This window comes from Daphnia pulex, chromosome 5, assembly GCF_021134715.1.
Source record: "Daphnia pulex isolate KAP4 chromosome 5, ASM2113471v1".
Classification (NCBI taxonomy): domain Eukaryota; kingdom Metazoa; phylum Arthropoda; class Branchiopoda; order Diplostraca; family Daphniidae; genus Daphnia; species Daphnia pulex.
In genome coordinates, this window is record NC_060021.1 from 6604231 (window position 1) to 6626356 (window position 22126).

At 46.8% G+C, this 22126-nt stretch overlaps 2 protein-coding genes and 1 long non-coding RNA gene across 9 annotated transcripts; 1 reads left to right on the top strand and 2 right to left on the bottom strand.

The window, feature by feature from the left end:
• Positions 1–69: 69 nt before the first annotated feature.
• LOC124193346 (rho GTPase-activating protein 32-like) lies at positions 70–16446 on the bottom strand. Of its 6 annotated transcripts, XM_046587110.1 has the most exons (16): positions 16358–16446; positions 16226–16266; positions 13957–14065; positions 12815–13063; positions 12348–12566; positions 10961–11194; positions 9982–10331; positions 7007–7119; positions 6785–6887; positions 6175–6370; positions 5883–6062; positions 4807–5779; positions 4351–4700; positions 4036–4266; positions 3827–3960; positions 70–3764 (listed from the first exon to the last, which is right to left on the bottom strand). In XM_046587110.1, the coding sequence occupies exons 3-16, from the start codon at positions 14050–14052 to the stop codon at positions 1241–1243; spliced, it is 5952 nt and encodes a 1983-aa protein (XP_046443066.1). In that variant the 5' UTR covers positions 14053–14065; positions 16226–16266; positions 16358–16446; the 3' UTR covers positions 70–1240. The 6 variants fall into 6 exon arrangements, with proteins under 6 accessions (XP_046443066.1, XP_046443068.1, XP_046443067.1 ...); XM_046587112.1 differs by lacking the exon at positions 12348–12566 and adding an exon at positions 14272–14940 and having other exon boundaries at positions 16226–16432; XM_046587111.1 differs by lacking the exon at positions 16226–16266 and having other exon boundaries at positions 16358–16431.
• Positions 16447–16689: 243 nt separating this feature from the next.
• On the top strand, positions 16690–18826 carry LOC124193352. 2 transcript variants are annotated; one of them, XM_046587125.1, is made up of 6 exons: positions 16690–16875; positions 16997–17092; positions 17162–17386; positions 17455–18034; positions 18100–18192; positions 18256–18826. In XM_046587125.1, the coding sequence occupies exons 1-6, from the start codon at positions 16785–16787 to the stop codon at positions 18572–18574; spliced, it is 1404 nt and encodes a 467-aa protein (XP_046443081.1). In that variant the 5' UTR covers positions 16690–16784; the 3' UTR covers positions 18575–18826. The 2 variants fall into 2 exon arrangements, with proteins under 2 accessions (XP_046443081.1, XP_046443080.1); XM_046587124.1 differs by having other exon boundaries at positions 16997–17386.
• A 309-nt stretch (positions 18827–19135) lies between these two features.
• LOC124193360 lies at positions 19136–21662 on the bottom strand. Its single transcript, XR_006874194.1, has 5 exons — positions 21528–21662; positions 20316–21459; positions 20107–20252; positions 19639–19903; positions 19136–19579 (listed from the first exon to the last, which is right to left on the bottom strand). It is a non-coding gene; the product is annotated as an uncharacterized LOC124193360 (long non-coding RNA).
• Between the last annotated feature and the right edge of the window lie 464 nt (positions 21663–22126).

Consider the following 22126-nt stretch of genomic DNA (forward strand, 5'->3'; position numbering starts at 1 on the left):
AATAAATCTATTGAGACTTTTGACGACTTAACGGTGGGGATGAAATGAACAACACATGGGCGCGCTGGCTCTCTGTCCGTCTTGTTTCCATTCGTCATGGTATTCGCTCGATCATGTTACACAACGTAACGGATACATAGTATGTATATATATAAACTGCATAGTAGCCGACATGAGGAGGAGGCCAACTCCGAAAAGGGTCGTCGTCGTCGTCGGGTAGGCGAAAAAGTAAAGAAGCGCATCACAAAGGATTCCTTGCGGACGTAATATGTTGTAGGCAGTCGAGAAATAAAGGGAGGAAGAAGGAACGAGTAATAGACAGAGAGAAAAAGAGAGAGAGATGCGGATACATTTTCGGTTCACAGCGGAAGGAAAAAATGTCGGAAAAAACGGATGGGCTTCTTCACGTTTCCTCCCGAAACAAATTTTTACTTTTTCGTAATAATTTCTCATTCATCATAAATGGAGAGGTGGGGCGGGGAAATGTGAAATCGCCACCCACGGGTTTTTTTTTCCATCGAAACAATTTGTCCAGACACACACACTGGTAAACGCCAAAGACACAAAATAAATTATAACGGCAACGCGATTAAGAAAGAAAGTGGAGAGAGAGAGAGTAAAGGGAAAGAGGCAAAGAATTGGATAGACGCAACTACCGATACAAGATTATTATCCGCTTTTCCTTTTCTTTGTGTATGTTTTTTTTTTTACTTGAGAGATGGAGCAATTTTGAATAATAATCAAAAAAGAAAGCGGAAGAGAATGCAAATCATTCGGGAGATTCGTCGATGAACAAAAAGAATAAAGGCCATAAGAAAAATCACACGCAAACACAAATTCACTATGTACATGGCGATTACACGAGAGAAGGAGATAATGCGCATAAACAATGCAGATCAATCATATTTTTCTTTCCAATCGAAAGAAAAGAAACAAAACAAAAAAACCGAAAAAAACGAAACAAACAAACTGGGATTGAGTTATTGAATTTGTTTCCTTTTTTTTCCTTTTTTGCGTCTATCAAATTACTTTCATTTTTCAATGTTATTGGGTTGTTACGATGGCCGTATATAATATCGTGTGCCTAGAAATTTATTAGGCAGATCAAAAATGTGTGGGTTTTTTCTTCCTTTCCTTCGCAGCTGTCGGCGGGGAGGAGGAGGATCGTGAAAACATTTTTTGTTTTTTTTTTTTTTGTTTTTTTTTATTGATTTATATCTAAAAAAGGAAATGATAATATTTACGGCGTTTCCTTTTCGAACAAGGCGGCCATGTCACGGATGCGCTTGTGTTGCGGAACGACGCCGACGGCCTCGGAGCAACTCCGGTGCGTGGGCGACACCGTTTTGATCGGTGATGTTGCGATGGAGATGGGAACAGCAGAGACGGTGGCGGTGGTTGTAGTGGCAGTGGCGGCTGCGACGGCTGCAGCGGCCACCAGAGTGGCCGGAAGGGTCTGGGCCCATTGAGCCGCCCTCTCCTTGACGTTGACGTCCTCGTCGATAAGACCCGGATGCGGCGTTTGAAGGGATGGCGGCGGTGGAGGTGAGACACCCAACTCGCCGCCCGACTCGTTCTGCTGATGAGTCGGACTTCCGGCTTTCTGCTTGAGACGGACAATGACGGCGTCCTCTTTGCTGTCACTGCGGAAGCTCTCGGATTTGTACTTTTCGCGCAGGAAGGAGCGCCGCTCCTCCTTGTAGCGCTCGATCCTCAACCTGGTCCTCGGGTCGCTCATGTCGATGCCCAACGATTTTTGGCGCAGCAGCTCCTTGGCGTCCTGATCCAGGGCCGAGTCTCCCTGCATCATCGTTTTGCACGCGTCCGTGTTGCTCTCGCCCAGCATCATCATCTCGCACCTCTCGCTCTCCACCGGGTTGTTGCTGATGATGGGCGACGATTTGGGCGGCGCCAGGTGAATTTCAATGTTCTCCTTGCCTTCGTCCTTCATCTTCTTCGACTCGTCCAGCAGGTGCGTGGCCAGTTGTTGTTGCTGCTGCTGCAGCTGTTTGTTGTTGGGCGACGAAACCGGAGTGGCCGGTTTGACAGGTGACGTGGGCGTGCTGACCCGCTGCTGTTGTTGTTGGTTGGATCGCTCGCTGTTGTTGTCGCCACCGGTTTGAAATTTGTTGAGCAACTCTTTGACGCTCGTCTTGCGAGCGGCGGAAGACGTAAAATTCCGGCCTTCTGACGTCGGGCTGACGGGCGAGAGCGGACTGACGGACGACAGCGGCGAGGAAGCTCTTCGTTGAAGCGGAGTCGGCTCGTAGTCGAACGACGTCTCGAGCGTGGTCGGCCGGACAACCACCTGGGGGGCGGCCTCGACCATCTTCTTGACGGGCGACAGCGGCTGGAGATTCTTGGGCGGTTCCGTTCTCTTGCTGGAATTCAATTTGATGGGCAGAGCGGGTTTGCCGCCGTGGCCGGATTTTAACGAAGACGACGATTCCGAGGTGGACAGACGCCTGGCCGGCGAAGTCGGCTCGGACGACTGGAGGAGATTGCTCTCCGATCGGCGGGAATTTTCAATTTCGTTGCGGATCCGGCGCTCGCGGAGTAAATCGCGGCCGATTTCCGACTCGAAGCGGCGCTTACTCGACACCGACTCGCTTTCCGGATGGAGATCGTAGAGCGGCGTGGGAGGTAGACTCGTGGTGTTCATCTTGTGAGGCGGCGGCGGCGACGCCAGCGACGACGACGTCTGCAGCTTTTGCGACGCCATTTTGTTGTTGGTATTGAGCAAACTCGGAAGCGAAACGGATAGAGGTAGGTGGTGGTGCGGCTGCTGCGACTGTTGTTGCTCCTTGACGTTGCGGCTCGATTCCGCCTGTTTGTCGGAATCGTCACTCGACGACAACTTGGGCGACAGAGAGAGACGGACGCCTTTGGGCGGAGTAACTTTGGGCGGGGCGTCGTCGATGTCCTTGATGACAAAGGCCGACAACTTGGCGTCGCACGAGGAAGGAGAATCTTTGGCTGCGGATGTTTTCCGGCTGTTGGCATCCTTCCGCTCGTGCAAGGAAACGGGCGTCGTCGCAGTCGATTCGGACGCCGCTTCCTTGGCCGGGCTGGCGCGGATCTTGACGGGAGACGACGTCGTCGAGTTGTTTCTGACGGGATAGTCGCCGAGATCAGCGATGGCGATCTGAAGAACCGTCGGATCTTCACGCAAAAGCTCGTTGACTTCCTGGATCGATTGGCGCAGCACTTTGACCTGATAGTAAATGACTTCTTCCGATTCGTCCGTCCGGGGAGGCGGCGGGATCACGTCCTCGTAGACGTTGACAATCTCCAGGGGTTTCAGGGACTTGTTGCCGGACGCTGTGTCCCTGAGAACGACGTTCTCGTACGTCTCGCCACCGTCGACGTCGATCGTGTCGTTTTCGCCTCCGACATCCGCAACGGAAGCGCCTCCTTCGTCGATGTTTTCGTAGCTGGGCTGATCGAGATTCTCGTAATTGGACTGGGCCGTCATCTCCGCCTCGTGCTGTTGCTGCTGCTGCTGCTCAATGTTCTCGTATTTGGCCTGATCCACGTTCTCGTAAGACACGCCCACCGGTTCGGCAGTCTGGTCCAGCGGCGGCTCGATGGGCTCGTATTCTTCTTCGTCAACGATGGCCGGATCGATGACGTTCTCGTAGGTGGCGTCTTGGCTCGTACTCGAGACTCTCACCATGGCGTAGGCGTGATTATCTGCGAAATTCTCGTAGGCCGCCCCAGCCGACGCCACCGCCGGTGCAGGTGAACTTGTCGTCCGTCGAAGGCTACAAAAAAAAGTAACGGAATTTTAAATTAGTTTCCCGTAAAAAGAGAAATAAGAAATTACCTTTCGACGTCGGCCGTCCTGTTGTCAGCCACGTTAACGTTCTCGTAAACGTCATTGAGGCCGTGCAAAGTGTAGCTCTCACGATCATCCGAGCCCACGGGCACTTCCGTCGAGCTGTAATCTTCCGTGGTGACCTGTTGCCAGCCATATGAAAAAGTTGGTTAAAACAAGGAAAAGAAAATTTAAAAAAGGTAAAAACAAATTTATACATTGACGAGGGAATCATTGTCTCCGTCCATGGCCATTTCGCTGGGCATGTCTGGCATCTGGGCGTCGGTGTTGTCGGGCGAAGGTGAGCGTCCGCCACCGGCAGCAGCATCCATCCTGTGGTGGCGGTGGTGATGGTGCACTTCGGCCTGAATGCAAAAGAGCTCGTAGGCGGGATTGCTGGCCGCCCAATTTCCTTTTCCGTCGATCTGCTCCGCGTTCATGGGCATTCCCTGCACGAATCAATAGGCGCGCGGATCAAGGTTAGTATGGCCGGCCCCGACTGCGACGCAATGACCTTAATGAATATAACTGACCCTGGCCGAGTCGTCAATGACGCTATCATCCACACTGGCCGGCCGCGCCCTCCCCACGCAGCTACCGTCCTCGCTGTGGTGGCTGCTGCTGCTGCTGCTGCTACTCCCACCACCGCCACTAATCTGACGGCTGGAATCGTCAGATAGCTTCTTGGATACGGCCAGCATTTCCCGGCTGTTCATAATATTCAATTCGCTGTCGTCCAGGTGGCTCAGATCGATCAATGACATCTTGGAGCTGCCGGAATGGGGGTCTTCCACCGCCGTCAGGTTCATGTTCTTACCGAATTCGAGACCTGGCGACTCGACGGACGGCGAGCCCCGCGTTCGTGTGGTCTCCTCTTTCGAATCTGAAATTTCATTAGCCATTCAAATATTTTATAACATCGTCCGACAGGCGGATTGGTGGGCGTCCTTAAATCAAATCATAAATGAGGAAAGGAGAGAGAAATTTACTTTTGGTTCCGGATTTTGAGATCTCAGCGTAAATGGCGTCGTTGGACTGTCCTGGCTGACGTGCGCTGGCTTCTGGACTGGCGTCGCCCTCCTCGTCCAGCGGATCGACTTGCATGCTGCCCGTCCGGCTGGTCATGAGCAGGCGGAAGTACGAGTCGTGAGAGACGGAGCGGTTGTGACAGCGGGACAGCGACCCGTCTTGAATCGACTCGTCATCGCCGTCGCCGGCCAATCGCACAGCCGAATCTTCGCCATCCCTCAGCGGTGACGGGCCGCTGCTGCGCTCTGACTGATGATCGGCCGGTTTGGCGGTGATGAGGGCTACTGCCTCGGCTGGACTCGTCAGTTGGCTGGACTCGCCGGCCGACGAGTTGCGGTTGGAAGCCACAAGAGATTCGGCGCTCTTGACGGGTCTCAATCTCGGCCGGACGTACGTCATGGCCCGTTGCGGAGTTGCAGACGAGCAAGAGCCGCCAGATCCAGCCACCTGGGCCGGCATGCTGACGGTGGAGCTGGTGCTGGCAGATGAGTTCTTGCGCTGGGCCTTGTTGGCGGAAGGCGAGCGGCCCTTGCTGGGCTTGGCGAAAAGTGATTTCCAGCCGAGCGGCGATTTCTTGTGCTTGAGGCTGTGGCCGCGCTTGCTGCGAGCGTCACCGTTGGGTAGCTCGATGACCGTGTGATACTTTGGCGGAAGCGAGGCTGGCCCACCGCCCACCTCAATGTACTGCGTGTCATTCTGACTGCTGGCCAGTTGCAGGGCCCGGTTGCGAGCTTCTTCCAGCGAGAGGAGCTTAGTCGGCGTCGAGATGGCCAGCGATTTGGGTCGGGTCCTCTTCAAGGCTCCGCCGCCGCCGACGCTGCTCGGCTGCTCGTCGCTGCTGAGCTGGACGGGGATGGCCGGCACCTTATCGCTGAAGATCAAATCGACGTACCGTACCAGACATTCCGTCACTACCGCTTGCACGCCCACTCCCTGCGTACAAAACATCCAAGACCAGATGCACAAAAAAGTGTTAGAGGCCCAACGGCCCGGGTTCCAGCCTTGCCTCTTTTTGTTTATTTTCTCTGTCACATACCTGAAGTGCAGCAACGCCACCAAATTCCAGTTCTTTGCAACGCAGCAAATTCGGCGCCCATACAATGGCCACATTCTTGGCCGTCATGCCCGTCGAGGCATTATTTTCTGCCACCCGCGCCAAATGTCGAGTCAAGTACTCGAGCGTGCGGAAATGAGGCGGCGGCAGTTGCTGGACCACCTGCGCAATGGGCGAATTGATTTTCGGATCAAAGAGATAAAAATGAGTTGAAATGCGGGTGAAACGAAAAATCGATGGGGCTTATTATTCGATTTGGTTTCAGGTTCCTTACCTCGCGCATTCGAACCACTCTGAGATGATCAGGTCCCTGGACGGCGTTGACGAACTGGTCGTAGAGCTGGTAGGTGCACAGCGGGTTGGGCAGTTCGCGGAAATACATTTTGAGCAGCGAGGAAACGGCGTGCATATCCTGTCGGATGGCCTCGTCCTCCACCAGAGCCGGCACCCTGTCCTCGTCAAAAGCATTTCTAAGTGGATAACCAAAAAAGAAAATAAAAAAAATAAAAATGACGGACAGAAAATAATTTAGAAAGTTTTTTTCCAGCCAGTCGAGAGTGCAAAACGGGAGCTGTCATGTCACACAATTGAAGGGGGGGAATCAAAATGGAGAAATATTTTTCGCGGGACAAAAAAAGGAACTTGCGTCACACGCTATCAGGTCATCAGCATGTCGAGAAACAGGTTTCTTTCTTATCGGACATGTTTTTTTCCATTTCTTTACCGTCGAGATTTCCCTCTGTGCACACAAAACGCAATCCATCTGGAGGCGCTCCTCCCCATCAAATGGGTAAATTGCGGGGTAGTCAAAACGAAGCGGAGCGGGATTGATTTGAAAAAATTGGTCGGGGGAGATAGAAAAAAAGCAATTGACGGCAATTCACCTGAGCTTTTGGATGTTGGAGGTGATGCCCGACAATCGATAAATGCCGTCGACGATGCCGTACTCCTCGATGAACTCGGCGCAGCATTTCAACACCATCGGAACTGGGGTAGAGCAACACACGCACAAAACGGATCACGATGATGAAATTGAGACATTTATGGGCTCGATTATTTATTTAAAAATGATTTGAAAATACAAAAAACAAGTAAAAGAGACTTACTCTCACGTCCCGAATTGAGCAAATGTTCGCCCAGGTCGCAGCCGAAAACGCGCTCCTTCAAGATGCCCGACTGCTTCAGTTTACGGCGAGACGGCCTCGATAAGATGAAACTCCTGTTTTTGGTTTTTTTGTTTTTCGTGAGCCAATCGGGGATAAAACAAACAAGATTAAGTTTCGAGACGAAAAGAAAACAGGAAAAAGAAACACACAGACACAAACACGAAAAACCAAAGCAAAAACACTACCTGCCCATTTCTAAATCGGTATCTCTTTTTCACACCATTTTCGAACCGACTGTCGTGAGTTATCGACACCCGTCACACGAAAATCACTAACTCGCCTTTTTTTTTCGTTTTTTCCCGAATGAAAATGTTGTCACAAGGTTATTTGTTTTTAAAAATTTAGGGTGGGAAATGTTCGATGCGCACTTGAAAGGCACGCGCAGTTTCGTAGAGAAGAAGAGCTACGGCACACGAGTTCCGACACTGGTTAGCACCGGGTGTCGACTGCGTGAATGTTAGCCAGACGCGCTTGACCTTATCTTTTACACACACTCTCACGTCCAATATAGGCGCTGGCATTCATCTTTTTCTCTCTCTCTTTCGTTCTCTCTTCCTTTTTCTGCGTTTAAAAAATAAGAAAAAAGAGAAAAAGTGGTGCCCAACCCACAAATCGCTCCTTTCAAACAAACGTCTTAAAAATATAAAAAATAAAATCCAGCAGCGTCGTGAAGAAGAAGAAGAAAAGAAAAGAAACCTTCGGGGTATCGCACGCGACGGGTTCAAAGGTGTTGAAAGACGATGATGAACGGTGCACAAAAAAACGAAACGAAACGAGTTTGTAGGGAAATTAGCAAAAGAGGGAAGGGACCGCAACAACATCAACAACAATTTAGAAAAAAAGGCGACAACTAAGAAGGGATTCACTTAACGATGCAGTTTGGAAGGAGACACACACAAAAGTCCACCGTCGCGCAAGCCGTCAACTCGGTGACTGATTCCGCGCAGCAGTACTTTTTTTCTGTGTGGGGAATCATCATCATAATCATAAAAAGAATGAACGAACGAAAGAGAAAGACTTTTTTTTTTTTCCACAATAGGGCGGGGTTTTGATGGAAAGAAAAAAACCCACAAGGAAGGCGGTTTGGACAGCGAGTAAAACATTTCTCTCTCTATATCTCTCCTCCTCGCTGGCTCGATCGTCTAATATTGTTTTATTTGATTCTCTTTTCTATTATTTGGCTTTTTCCCATTTCTTTCATTCCGTTTTCTACTATGTGTGCAGCACGCCGAAAAGAAATTTCACTCGGGCTCGGTCACGGACCGATAACTGCCACCTGGCGGGTTGTTGTTGTTGCGTTGTTTTTTTTTTTTTTTTTTTTTTTTTCTCCCGTTGGCGCGTCCTACTCGTCGAGTGGCAACCGGATCGCAGTCATCAAAGACTCGTTATCGATTTGACAAGTTCTCTGACTCGAGTCGACTCGTTTCTCCTGGCAGCTTTGAACATGTGAACAAATAAATACAACACGACATGGCCGGACTGGGCTGCCGACTATAGCGGGGATATGGGGTAACGAATGGGTGATGGGCCATGAAAAACAGGAAAAATATCAACGCATCCGGTATAGAAAACGCCAAATAGAAAAATTCTCTCTCTCTCGCTTTCCATTCTGTCCATCTAAACGAAAAAAACTTGATAATAATAACAAGGATCGGCCTCTTTTTCCTTTTTGAAATAAAATTAAAATACGACAAGTACAAGTAGTAGCCGGATGAGTTCCGGAAACCCGAGAATCAACCAAGGTAATGTGAGAAGACGTAATGTCGTAAGAGAGAGAGAAAACACCAACAACAACAACAACAATAAATACAACGGTCGGTGGTGGTTGGCGGTTGGAAAAGGAGGGACTATCCATCCACTGCGCGCGCTGGATTGTAGGTAACAAAAAAAAAAAAGAATTGGCCTTGGATTGCCGAGCAAACGAAGGCCACTACTACCCCCGCAGACTGACGGACGGGACGGACCGACGGACGGACGGACTCTCTCTCTTCAGAGTGTGTGTGTTTTCATGATCCTCTGTTTTTGGGTTTCGCCTGCAGCCCGACCCTACTTCATTAGCATCAAATCATGCGCCGATGCTCGTTTGTTTTTCTCCCAAGGATTCTCGCTCACCACTGGATTCCGCGCATACATGCATACACGTACGTCTTATGTATACACAACATTTCTCCTCCATTCTATCCTCTTTTTTCTTTTCTTTTCTTATTTCCAGGCGCGCATAAATCCTATCTCTTACGACCTCTTCTTCACTTCTTTGCCCGACATGCAGCCACCACCACCACTTCCTGGACGAATCCCAGACTACCCGAGGAATGAGTCTTCCAGCCCAGCCAGCCAGCCCCCCCAATCTTGTTTATGGATTCATAAAATACACAAACATTTTTTTTTCTCTTTTTTTATTTTCATCCAACTTTTTATTCCTTTTTTCCTCCTCTTCTTATTCCGTTTCAATCTTCCCTCCCTTCTTCTTCTTCGTCTCTCTCTACGTATTTAGCGCTTGTCTGTGTTCAGTGGCTGCTGCTGCTGCTGCCAGTCCCGCCCATTTTTTTCTGTTTTTTTACGGTCCCCCGAAAAACTTTTCCCGAACGCCTGGCAAGAGAAAACCATTTTGGCGGTGCTTGATCCGTCTGCAATGGAAAAAAAAAAAGACGACAGCTGCGTCACCCGGGTTGGGTGGCTACAAGCCTACAACAGTGTCAACCCCTATAGACGACCGGATTAAGGAAAAAGTCCCCGAACCCAACAGGAGAACCACCGAAAGAACTCCGTACGTTCCAAAGGCCAACACGATTCCGACTCTTTCTCTCTCGTCTTCTCTTCCGCGTGTAATAAAACGAGCGTTTAGTGAAGCTGCGAGTGGAAATGGAGGTCACGTTATGTAGGCAAAAGACGTCGGGTTTGTTGTTGTTGCCTACCTGAAAAAGGAGATGAGCTTGCCGTGCTTGCGCAAAACAGGTTTGGTGGGCAAATGCTCGGCGCTGCTGCTGCCGCTGCCTCCGCCGCCACTGCATCCGGACTGATTCAGCAGGTGCTGAGTCTTGCTGCTGCTGCTGGCTCCGCCCGGATTCGATCCTCCTCCTCCGCTCCCGCCGCCGACCACGACGACGGGCGTCGTGTTGGGTAATGACAAATGAGCCGGCACTTTGTCGCCGATGATCCGGACACACTCGGACGGAAAGAATCCGACATCAAATCCGCGTTTGCCTCGCCACCACATGCTCTCTTCCGGCGGAGGCATATCGATCACGGATATCATATCACCCACCTATGGAGGAGAGTGGCACACAAAAAGCAACGACATTGTTACGACATTGTTACGAGGCGTCACATTTCACACGAGGACACGAGACACACACACACAGACCGTCGCCGGCCGATTCTTCCGCGAGATTGAACGTGTGGCCGGCAACAAGACAAAGTTTTGGACAAACTTTGTAATGTTCTTTTTTCTTCTCTTTCAAGCAAGACACGGAGACGGATTGCTTGATTGTTGCTCCTATTTCACAGACTGGCTTGTGACTGTACGGCCCTACACATATGCGTATAGGAGCCGAGAGTCAAAGAGAGAGAGAGAGGAAGGTTGCCGGCGGCAGTATGTCCCGACAAGAAGAAAATAGAACCAGTCGGGAGATGGGATAATGATATGCAAAAACCGATTAAGGATTTCTTGGCCTTTTTTTCTTTTCTTTTTGAGAAAGAAAAGAAACAAAACTTGAAAAAATAATAATAAATTTAAAGAAATGAGAAAAAAATAGACAAAATAATGGACCCTGGCATCCGTCTGTGTCTATCTCAATGAATGATGGGCCAACGGGCCAGCAGGACGGGCTGACATGGTTTCTTGGGGGACTATGTGTGTGTGTGTGTGAACGTAAATGAAATGAGCGTGTATACTTCGAAGCTGATCTCGTCCGATGCAACGGCCGCGTAACGGCGCACGGCGTAGGCAGCGGCCACGGCCGGCGTGTTGATCTCGGCGTCTGCATCGTCGGACGGCGGAGGTGGGTAGAGCCGCCGGCCTCGGTTGTCCACTTCCAGCCAGTTGAGGACGGGAGCGCAGTTGATTAAATTGCCAGCGATGGCGCTCAGCCGATTGACGTAGTTGGACAGCAAAGGTCTCAGCGCCACCTATTAGGAGGCGAAAAAAACAAGACAAATCAACAACACTGCGTGACCCAACAACCAAACAAACCCATAATTTCGGTGGGAAAAACAAAAAAAGTTAACAAAATTAAAAAAAAAAAAAAAAAAAAATGAAATTTCGGAGGAGGACCGGTGGAAGAAAACGTATACACACAGACAGACACATAACACATTCTCGTGTTTTCACACACAACAAACGGACCCCTGAAGAGAGAGAGGTGCTAGTGGTGAAAGTAGATAGACCCGTCTTAAAAATAAACCTGGCCACCAAAAGGAGGAAGGAAAAAATAAAAAGGAAAAAGGAAAAAAAAAAGGGAACCATCCATCTTGGACGTCTACTGCGGAAGACCTGAAATGACACGTTTCCTTCTTAATTAACACAACTTTTTCTCTTCCTGGCCTGCATCTCCCCTCGAGGCTTGTCACGGCCTCGACGGAGCCTATCATTACGAGTAAATAGAAACAAATCGGCGGGGGGACTCTACAACTAAATTAGCTTTGTAATGAATAACACATGGCCTTGATTCATTACTCAACAACAACAACAACAACATCACGAACTGCCTCCACCCCTCTCCCGACCGAGTTCTTCACAGGAAAAGATAATCACTCTCCACGACGGACGGATAGATAATACCTGCTCTTTGCTGCCGTTGCCAGTAGAGCAGGGCCAGCAAGAGTGACGTCTGGCCCGTTGATCGTGGAGTTGGATGCGGATTTGGACAACGTAGAGCCGATCGATCCACACACAATTGCGTAGACCCGCCGCCGCCGTCGTGACGGGGATCGTCACCGGATCGACCGACTGAACGGCCATCGTCATTGGGCGACCGCAGGCGTTCAACTGCCGTCCCTCTTCGACTTCTTCTTGGTCATAGAGTCAAAGACAAGAAGAAGAAGAAGAAGTTCCTAACCTCGGTCCGTCTACTATACTATACTTCTTGGCTTTACTATTAATAGTCCAGCTGACGAGTCCCTCCCTCTCCCTCCCTTCAACATAGGGGCGCGATATGCGTACGCGTCTCTGTGTGTGTATATTTCCGTTTAGGTTGTTGCCTCTTTTCTTTCCTTTCTTCTTCTTCTTCTTCTTCTTTCACTGTTTGGCGTTGTGCGTGTGCCGGTCGGCGCTACTATTTACCTCGGCTGGATGGTTGACGTTTTCGGGCAGGAGAGGCAGTTGGCTGAACTTGCGGTCGTAGATGCAACGGTGGAGCTGCTCGTCCAGCAGCCGGAAATGCTCGTAGGAGCGACGGACGACCCACGATTTGCCGTAGCTGGTGATTTGCAGCGCCACCAGCGGCACTTCCGATTCAATGGAGGAGGAGACCACCTTGCCCGTCTCTTCGTGCAGCTGGATCTACAATTTTCAAACAAACAAACAAACAAACAAACAAGAGGAAGGAATTAAAAAACAAACCGGAACGCAGCGTGTTCATTTACAACCGGTTTTCAATCTTCCTACTGGCCCACTGAGATGAGAGAGCCAAAAAGGACAGTTGCCGAAGATTGACGACCGGTCCCCGTCTCTCGTCCGTCTGTCCGTCTGTCGTGAATGGGCGCCAAACAGACAGAAGAGAACAAGACGGGCGGCGGAAAAAGACGTACCGTTAACGGTCCGAGATCGACGACATCGTAATGAAAATGGGCGCACTCGTCCAGCTTGGGGAAACGCGACGTCTCGACGGCGGCCGCTGCCGACGACGGTGAACACGAAGTGACGATCATTCCGCTGGCTCCGGCAGCTCCGGCGGCGTTGCTACTCGACGACAGGACGGGATGCTTGGGCGGTCGGTGCTGGATGCGAACGCTTCCGCCGCGAGGTGTCCCCAGCTCCGAGAGACCGCTGAGTCCGCTCTGTTGACGGTTGATTCCATGATCATTAAAAGAAAACGAGAGGAAAGTTTAGTACCAAGACTACACGTACACAAAATACACATACAAAAAAGGAAAACAACCAACCAAAAATGAGAGTGGAACTTTTTCTTTGGGGCGGATGATAAAATTGAAAGGCGAGAAATAAAAATTTTGAAGAGAGAGAAAAAAGGAAAAGAGAAACGGAAAGGAGCGTCAGATGGTACGTGTGGATGGTGTACACATCATTACGACGGCATTAGGGAAATCGAGCGGGAGCGGCGTCGCGTGAGCGTGACGGAAACGGCGCGGTAACTTCGGCCCGTTCCGCGCCTCTGACGTCGCCGGGGAAAATGTTGGAAACCGCCGAAGCGCTCTGAGGTGAAAGCTTACCAACACACACACAGTCGCTGCTACTACTACTACACTGATTCTGTTGGTCACACCAGACTCACTACCGAGAGAGAGGCAGATGAACTCACGTGCTGCCACCACTACCCACCGACGTCTTCTTCTTTTTTAGCTTGCCATTTTTTTCTTTTGCTCTCTCTCTCTCTCGGGTTTTATCCGCATCGGAATGCATCCGCCGCAGATGCGGCAGATGATAATCAATAAAAACGACGTAGTCTTGGGTGGTGGTGGTGTTATATCACGTGACTCGGCCGCCGCCATCTCCAGAAAAACAACAACTTCTGCACGACCAGAAAGAAGAAATGAAACAAAGGATCGGGAAATCGTGAAACGAGTGACCACATTCATTAGGAGTAATGAAAATATAGCAGTCGGGTTCCCATGACACGATTCGCATCATGCAAGCTCGGACTGGCAAGAATTTTAAAAAGAAAAAGAAAAGGGAGAGAGATTTGTTTCTTTAAAAACGAAACAAAATGAATTACGTTGGAGACGAATTTCGGGTCGATATCCGCCAGTCCTCTGGAACGTTTCGACGGAGCCGCCAGCAGCAGATCGCTGGCGCTGGTCACGGCAGCCATGACGCACGTGCTCCTGTTGGGTGGGTCAAAAACATCACAACATAATTAGTTAAAAGGTTAAGTTCAGCAATCAAAAGGCCACTTGAAAGTAACACGCTGCCGGAGTCGGCGGAAAAACAGGGAAACACGAAACATCACGACAACAACCGGGAAAATAATGCGATCGGCGTCACAACGAAAAACCAAGAAAAACTTGTCAAAAATGGGAGATGAAAAAACCTGAAAAAAGCCTGGCCGACCGAGCCCAAAATTGCCGAGCGCTTCCGGCCGCGACGGCGGATGAACGAAAGATCAAGACTGCGCGACCGCAACATGACCTCCACTTCCCTTTGGCCTCTTCTTTTTCTTTTCTGGTTCTCTTTCTCTCTTGTTGTTGTTGTTGTTGTTGTGTGTCGTTTCTTTTTTGTTTTGTTTTCTGGCGCGACCGAATGAAAAGGGGTCTCCAGCTACACTGTCTTGTTGTTGTTGTTGTTTCCTTTTCTGTTATTATTTGCCAGCGGAGGGGGACGGATTTTATGAAAAACTAAAAAGGGTTGTTGCTGGCAAAGAGCGGGGCGCGATGGATATATATTTAGGTCTCATCACGTTGTGAAGCCAACGACAATGGCCTCGATGAGCGAGCGAGAGAGAAGCGCTCCACTAAATGCGACGTGGCGATGGACGCGATCAAGACAAACAACTGAATTCACTCGAGCGTGACCATCTCCTTTTCGACTTCCTCTTCGACTCTTCTCTGTCGAGGTGCCTCTTCTTCTTCTTCGGAGTCTAGTTCTTCTTCTTCTTCTTGGCAAGAGTTTACGGACGATAAAGTCTGGCCGTCGTGAAGAAGAAGCGCCGCGGGCTTGACCGCGGATAACGGTGCCCGGCTCTCATCTAATGGTCATCCCGCTTTTAGTCGACACAAAATAATAAAAAAAAAAGAACTTTCGTAAAAACTGGCCTGGAGAACTCTAGAGATGAAAGTGACACACACACACACGCACTGAACCTTCTCTCTCACTTGTCTACACATGGAACGATGAGGTCTCGGGCGAACGTAAATTCTTTAACAGAGTTTCACTGGTAGATTGTTTGGACTGCGACTGCACATGGTCGCAGCTGGGAACCGTGTGTGTTTGGAGGGTTATCCATTGTACCAAGAGGGGAAAGAAGCTATTTTTCCGAGGCAATGAATAGAAGAGGAGCCCTGTTTCGGGGAGAGGCACACATCCCCTTCAGCTAGAAAAAGAAGGACCTTTTTCGGTTCCTCTCGTTCTCTCTTTCCCATCACCTCCTCCCAGCATACGTACCCTCAATAGGTTTCTATCCGTTTCGAGTTACACGAAGGACTAGGCGCATTCCTTCTGGCCTAACTGCTGCTGCTGCTGCTAGAGTTCCAAACCGGCGTGAATTCAATTTAAAGCATCATGACTAAAGGAAACAATCGGCGATGAAAGGACAGCCCAGAAATTGAAGAAAACTAAGGCGGTTAACCGGTCAATAACCGCACGACTGCAATCCACTAGTTTTTTATTGGATGGGAAACCTCATTTCAGTTATGACACAAACAACAAGAGAGAAGAGAGCCTTAACCAGTCTAACCACAATCTTGTTTTGCAACACCCCTTCAATGAAGCCCACCAAAAGCGTACACACACACATCTGCTTCTGTTTTGGTTATTGAGCCACGTCAGAGGAAGCCCACCAGAACTGCCTCTCTCTCTCGCTCAATCTGACACAAGAGTCTTGTACGCTTCTCAGGCATGTTGCTTAGAGGTGTTTGACCGTGACAACAGTTTAAGCTTTCTGTTGTTGCAGAATGCAACTACTTTCGCTGGAATCATGACTCCCGGCTGGGACCTAAACTTTTACTCTAGAGTTTCCAAACACTCTTGACTGATTGAGCTCCTCTTCCAGGAAACTGAATTCAATGGGATACACCAAAGGGAAGAAAACAACAACTTCCAAGTTGTTGAAGGGAGAGAGTTGCATAGTAGAAGCTCGGCAGCTAATCTATTTTTGAAAACAAAACACTAGGTATTTAGAGGGAGGAAACGAAAATCTTACGTTTCCTGCATACTTTAAGCGGGAAGCTGGAGAGTCGGTGATGCGAAACAAAGTTTTTTTCGAGGGGGAAGTGGGGTGAGACTGCTCCTCTCCACCATTTTTTTTTTCAAAAGAGAAATAGCCTTACCTCTATATTTCCCGATTAGATGAAATCAACATTCCGTAACACTTTACAGCAGTCCAAATACACATGATGTTTGTTATTAATGTCGTGGTAAATTAGTTGAATTATTACGGGACAACTAGACAAGAGTATTACCGAAAAATTACACCACCAAATTTCGTTGGTTTTTGACACAAGCTTCCATTGCCGATCTGTAACCATAGCAGCCGTGAGTAAAGGCCAAACCGCTTTTAGTCAATAATAACGTGAAAATTTCTCTCGCTAGGGGGATAACTAATTCGTAAAAGTTGTGAACAAATATTACAATTAAACCAATCAAAAAAATTAGCTTTTGCTTTAAAAAACGATTTTATGAATTTAAATGATTATTTGCAATTCATCAATCATTAGATATTACAATCTGATAAAAAGTAGACTCTTCTAGCGCCACCGCTGCATGTCATATTTTCCTCCGTGTTAGTAGACAAGTACCACAAAAAAGAACAAAAATACAAAAGCCAACACACGTGTTTCACTCCTTCCCGCGTCCAGTCTTATACTATGAACTCGCGCAATTGGAAAAATGGAAAAAGATACAGAATTGAACGATATTCAGAAAAATGAAGATTCCCTTGAACATGAACCAGAAAATGAATCGGAGTACTTGTCCCGCTGTAAATATTTCTTTCAATATAATAGTTCATGTATCTGAATTTCCATTCCAACAGACATCAGAAACCAGAACCGCGTTTTTCTCTTAAACTTCACTAACATTGCAATTTTTTTATGTTTCAGGTGAAGGTGCTGAACTTGCAATCGAAGCAAGTTGCTCTCAGCAACATCATGAATATTCAGACTTCAACGACAATCTAAAGATGGGAAATGCCCATGGTAGTGCTGTTGTCAGTATAGAACAAGAATCAGATTACCTAATCCACTGTAAATACTTGCAACCAAAAGACAACAGAATCGCAGGTTCAGATCAGGAAGTCGGTGGTTCTTTGTTGAACAAGCTCCCAATGTTGAAGTCCAATTTGCTCAACGACTCTGAAGAACTGAATAAAAAAAAACGAAAGATACACTGCACCAAGCCTGAAAATAAAAAAAGAGTGATTAAGAGGAAAGAAAACGAACTGAAAAAAATCCTGTGTCCCTATATGATTGTGAATTCAAAACGTCCAAGGAGTGAGTGGATTTGTAGCGGTTTCCTGAAGTATATTTTTGTATTAATTGTTTTGTTTTCTACGTTTTAGAGCTGTGTCTTCCGGGAGATGGACGTGAACATGGTATTGTTTTTGCCTGCTTGTACCGTTTATTGCAATGCCATTTCACACTTGCGCCGAACACCAACGATCTAAACGAGGACAAATGCGAAGAACTTGGCATTCCTTACGAAAACTTTTTACCTTTCATAGAACTGATGAATATAATCAAAGATATCCCTGTACCTGCCATCGTTTCGCGAACTGGACAGTTGCATCTCCTTCCCCCTTCACTAGGATCGTTGGTTGGATATCGAGGACTTGATCTTCACCAAGATTACTTACAAACAAGTAGCCGTCAATTTGAAACGTCACAGAAAAATACTACAATTACAGAACTGGATGAAAATGAGGCTAATGCATTGGAAGGTCCTAGCGAGCATTCCGAAACGGTGTCTAACGGTGTGGAAGTTGAAGAACCGATCACATCAGGAAGTAAGGAACCGGAAGACAAGTCATATCCTCGCCATAAAACGGATGAAATACCTTTGGGTGAAAAAAACGCAGATAGTCTGCTTCTAACGCGGTTGATGACGCTTTTCTTCTGGCCTGGAATTATGAGCTGCATGCCGTAAGTTTTATTTCATCTCCAAAAAATTAACTGTTTAAATCTTACAAAACTGGTTTATCTTTTAGCGTTCCAGACCTGACTAAAGAGCATCAAACACCGGAAGCGGCTGGAGTCTATCCTGAATCGCCGCCTCCGAAGAATAAGAACAAAGTTCCTGGGTAAAAAGAACACAAATTTTTAATTAATTTAAATGGTCAAAACAATTATTTTTCCTAAAACAGAAAAAGGCAAACTAAAATCAAAAGGAAGGAGATGCTGCAACAATTATCCTTGAAACGTTATGGGAAATCCAAGGCATTAAATAAAACCATAATTTCAACAACGAGCGTGGAGGATTCGAATAATACAGTGGGTTCAACCGGTGCGAATGGGGAGATTTCGGAAGCAGCAGCGATGCCTTCAGCAAGTACTGGGCCAGCAAGCGAAGCAGATAAATTCATAATTCCCGTGTCACCCGCCAAGAAAGCAAAGAGAACTCCGGCCAAGCCAAAAGAAGTTCCACTAAGCGACCGAGTAACTCGTAATTTAAAAAAACTGTGAACAGATATTTGATTGGAATATCCTGTATCGAAGTTTGGCTCTTATTTGATCTCGAAATTTTTGTGTTCATGATGTGTTCTTAAGTCTCCCCGTGTTTGCAGCAAAAGCTTGTGCAGATGTTGTCCGCCCTTTTTGCAAAGATTAAAAAACAGTTACTAATAACTCCTAACTATGTCTAATTAAAATTAAAGTAACCCAGAAATGTTTAAAATGCCATTGAAAGATACAGAAATACATTGAGTCCAAATTCTCGTTACTTACAAAAAAAAATGTATGAAAAATTTTAGGGTAAAACTGGTGAATAGAAGTGGAGCATAGTTGGGTTGGAGTTTTCAGTGACTTTTCTGAAGACTTTGTAACGAGGTTTACCCCACAGATCAATTTTCCCATCTTCCATCGAGTATTTTGTGGGGCCTTTCATGACGACCCACTCTACCAACAGCCTCTTGTGAACAATAATCCCCTATTCATGATTTTCCCAAGAGTTACCTGCTGCAACACTGCACTTGATCCCTGAATGTTTAAATCTTAACACTATTCCCCAGTGAATGGCATACTGAGTTGATGACATTACCAATAGTAGTCTACTCGATAAAAACAATTACTTGAGATTCAATTTGACAGATTGTTTAAGTTATGTACTGTGGTACGACACTCTTGCTACGTTTGTTGGATTCTGCTTCTCTTGGCATATGGGTCTGTGTAGAATGCTTGAGTGCATTTTGACTAAGTATCAGAGTTTTAGCATAACCGGAATACTACAAGCCACACAAAAGAAAATAAATTATAGAATTAAATATTTCTGAGCACCACAAAAGATCTAGTGCATTATCTGTCCATCTGCATGATGTGACATATTATATGATATGACATGATTAATAACGGTGTTCATACGGGTGTCGGGGGTGAAATCCTGATTTAGGTGGCCACTGTTTCCCAAATTAACTTGAACAGAATTGGAATTGAAGGAAGGAATTGAACCTTGTTTATGGCTTCTTCGAATTCCTAGAAATAATTTTAAAATGTCTTCAAATACAAATGATTGAAATTGTTGTAGGACATACTTGACACCACTTTCAACTGATGTGACCAATTGTTGTTGTAACTCTGCTACAAATCTGGATTCCGTGATTTCCTGTCCCGATTGAAGTCCGATACCTTCAGTGAGGCTGTGCATGGCTGTGAAACAATGTCGGGACATTTTTCTCAGATATCGAAGTGATTTTAAGGCAGCTGTTGCTTCTTGCTTGATCCACCATTTTGTTCACCATCGTTGTTTCGAGTCTTCGACTAGTAGGCCTATAAACGACGGCAGCGCATCATTCCAATCTAAAAATCAACAGCATTTTAAGTAAGGGTAATGGCAAGATTTATTTCTATATATTTAGATTTATATATAGTATATATCTCTTATCCCATGGATCAACGTAGAACACTTCAATGCATTTTGATTAAGTAATAAATTTGTAGCATAACAGGAATACTTTACAAGCTATACAAAAGAAAATTTCATTGAATTAAATATTTCTTACCACCAAATGAGATCTTGTAGATTATCAGTCAATGGATTCATAAAGATTAAAGGTGTCAGCTAGGGGTGCAATCCTGATTTAAGTGGCTACTGTTTCCCACATTGACTTGAACAGAATAAATATTGTGTGTAGCTTCTTCGAAATTCCTAGAAATTATTTAAAAACGTCTTCAAATGCAAACAAACAATTGAAATTGTTCTAAGACATACTTGATACCACTTTGAACTGTGACCAATTGTTGTTGTAACTCTGCTGAAAATCTGGATTCTTTACTATCCTATCCTATCCCGATAGAAGTCCGAGCGATACCTTCAGTGAGGCTGTAAAACAATGCAGCGACATTGTTTCTCAGAGAACGCAGGGATTTTAAGGCTGCTGTCGTTTGAACGATATCCAACTTGCTCAAATGCTCCGCCATTTTGTTGTTGACTGTCAAACTATCAACGTTGCCGCATTAAAAAAATCTAGCTTGATGAGCAGTGAATTGAAATCAGGTGAAATGCATTTTTGATAGAAATTAGAATCCCATAATTCTAGGCCTTCAAATCATGGAATGTGAGAGTTTCTAAAAAGTCCATGTACAGACATATTCAAATGTGATTGCATATCGTTACTCTCCTCTGTAGTGTCCGTAGTTGTGTGTGGCCCATCTTCGAACCACCAGACAAAATAAAGAAGGGAAAAACACGTAGAAAATGGAAAAGAGAGACATTAAGGTACGCGTTTCTTGCCCTGGGAGGAGATTGGAACAGGAGCAATTTACAATGCGGTGAAATTAGAAGGCTCATTTACATTCCGGGGGCAGGCAGCAACGAGCTGCTGCTGCTGAGGTCGAAGTTCCAAGTTTCGCGCCTCACAAATTTTCCAAGTCCATTACAATTAACACGCCCACAAAAAACAAGAAACCTTTTTTTTTTATTATTATTATTTTTCATTCTTCCAATCACCACCTGGTGGATTCTTCTTTTCGATTTCATTTCATGTTTCAAATGTTTTATTTTTTTCTTTTACTTTTCCCATGAATCCCCTTCCATTGTTTCACTTTTTTTTTAAGGTTTTGAACCCCCGAAATAGGTGTCTTTCAATTGTTTCGTTTGTATTATTCCTCCAAAAAAGTTTCAAATCCAGGAATCAGAAGAATGAAAAAGAAAAAAAAATTTAAATAAAGTCGTTGCACCTTTTCCCAGCTTTGAAGAATCAAAAGAAAAAGTTTTGAAATCAAAAAGGCTCCGTCGTCGACGCAAGAGAGAAGGGCAGTGAGGACCCAAAGGGCTGTGGACGCTGCGCTGGATTTGCGCGATAACAAACAAACAAGCGACCGCTGTGGGATGATTATCGTTCCGCTGGTAAAACCTAAACAAGCCAAAAAAGAAAAAAAAAAGAACTCGATGATGCCATATAAAACGCATGACATGTTTAACCATTTGTTATGTCGATTGTTATTTGGCCGTCTGGTGGGAGACAATACACACGGAGAGCGAGCCAGATAATGCGCATGGCACATAACAAGGCAGGAATGGCGGTCTCCAAGCATGGCAGGGGCGCTCCCGTGCCCAACGACCGTTCGTGATCGCCAATCCATTAGAAAATCCAGCGCTGGACGTGTGCAAGGGCGTTTTCCTCGGCACTCAACTGGTGGCGGTGGGAGCCGGTGTATATAGGGGAATGGGAGCTTCCGCCAGGCGCCGTCAATCAAAAGCCAATCAATCCGGATCGAATATCCTTGGCAGATCCCTAGTAGGACTTGAGGCGAGGATAAATTTCAGAAGGGCGCGCTTGCAAATTCGTCGATAACCGGATCTGGGACACACACACACAGTCAAGAAACCTGACAATAGATAAACGAGTTAATGGCCACAGGCGAACGAACGCAGCAGCAGCAAACGACAAGGGTGTGTGCTCTCTGGGGAGAGTCGAAAAAGAATCCCACGATTGGGTGATTTCCTTTTGGTAAACGGCCAGCTGAAAAGTGTCTCATTTACATCTCTTCTTCCAACTTTTAACAGGGAGGGTTTCCATC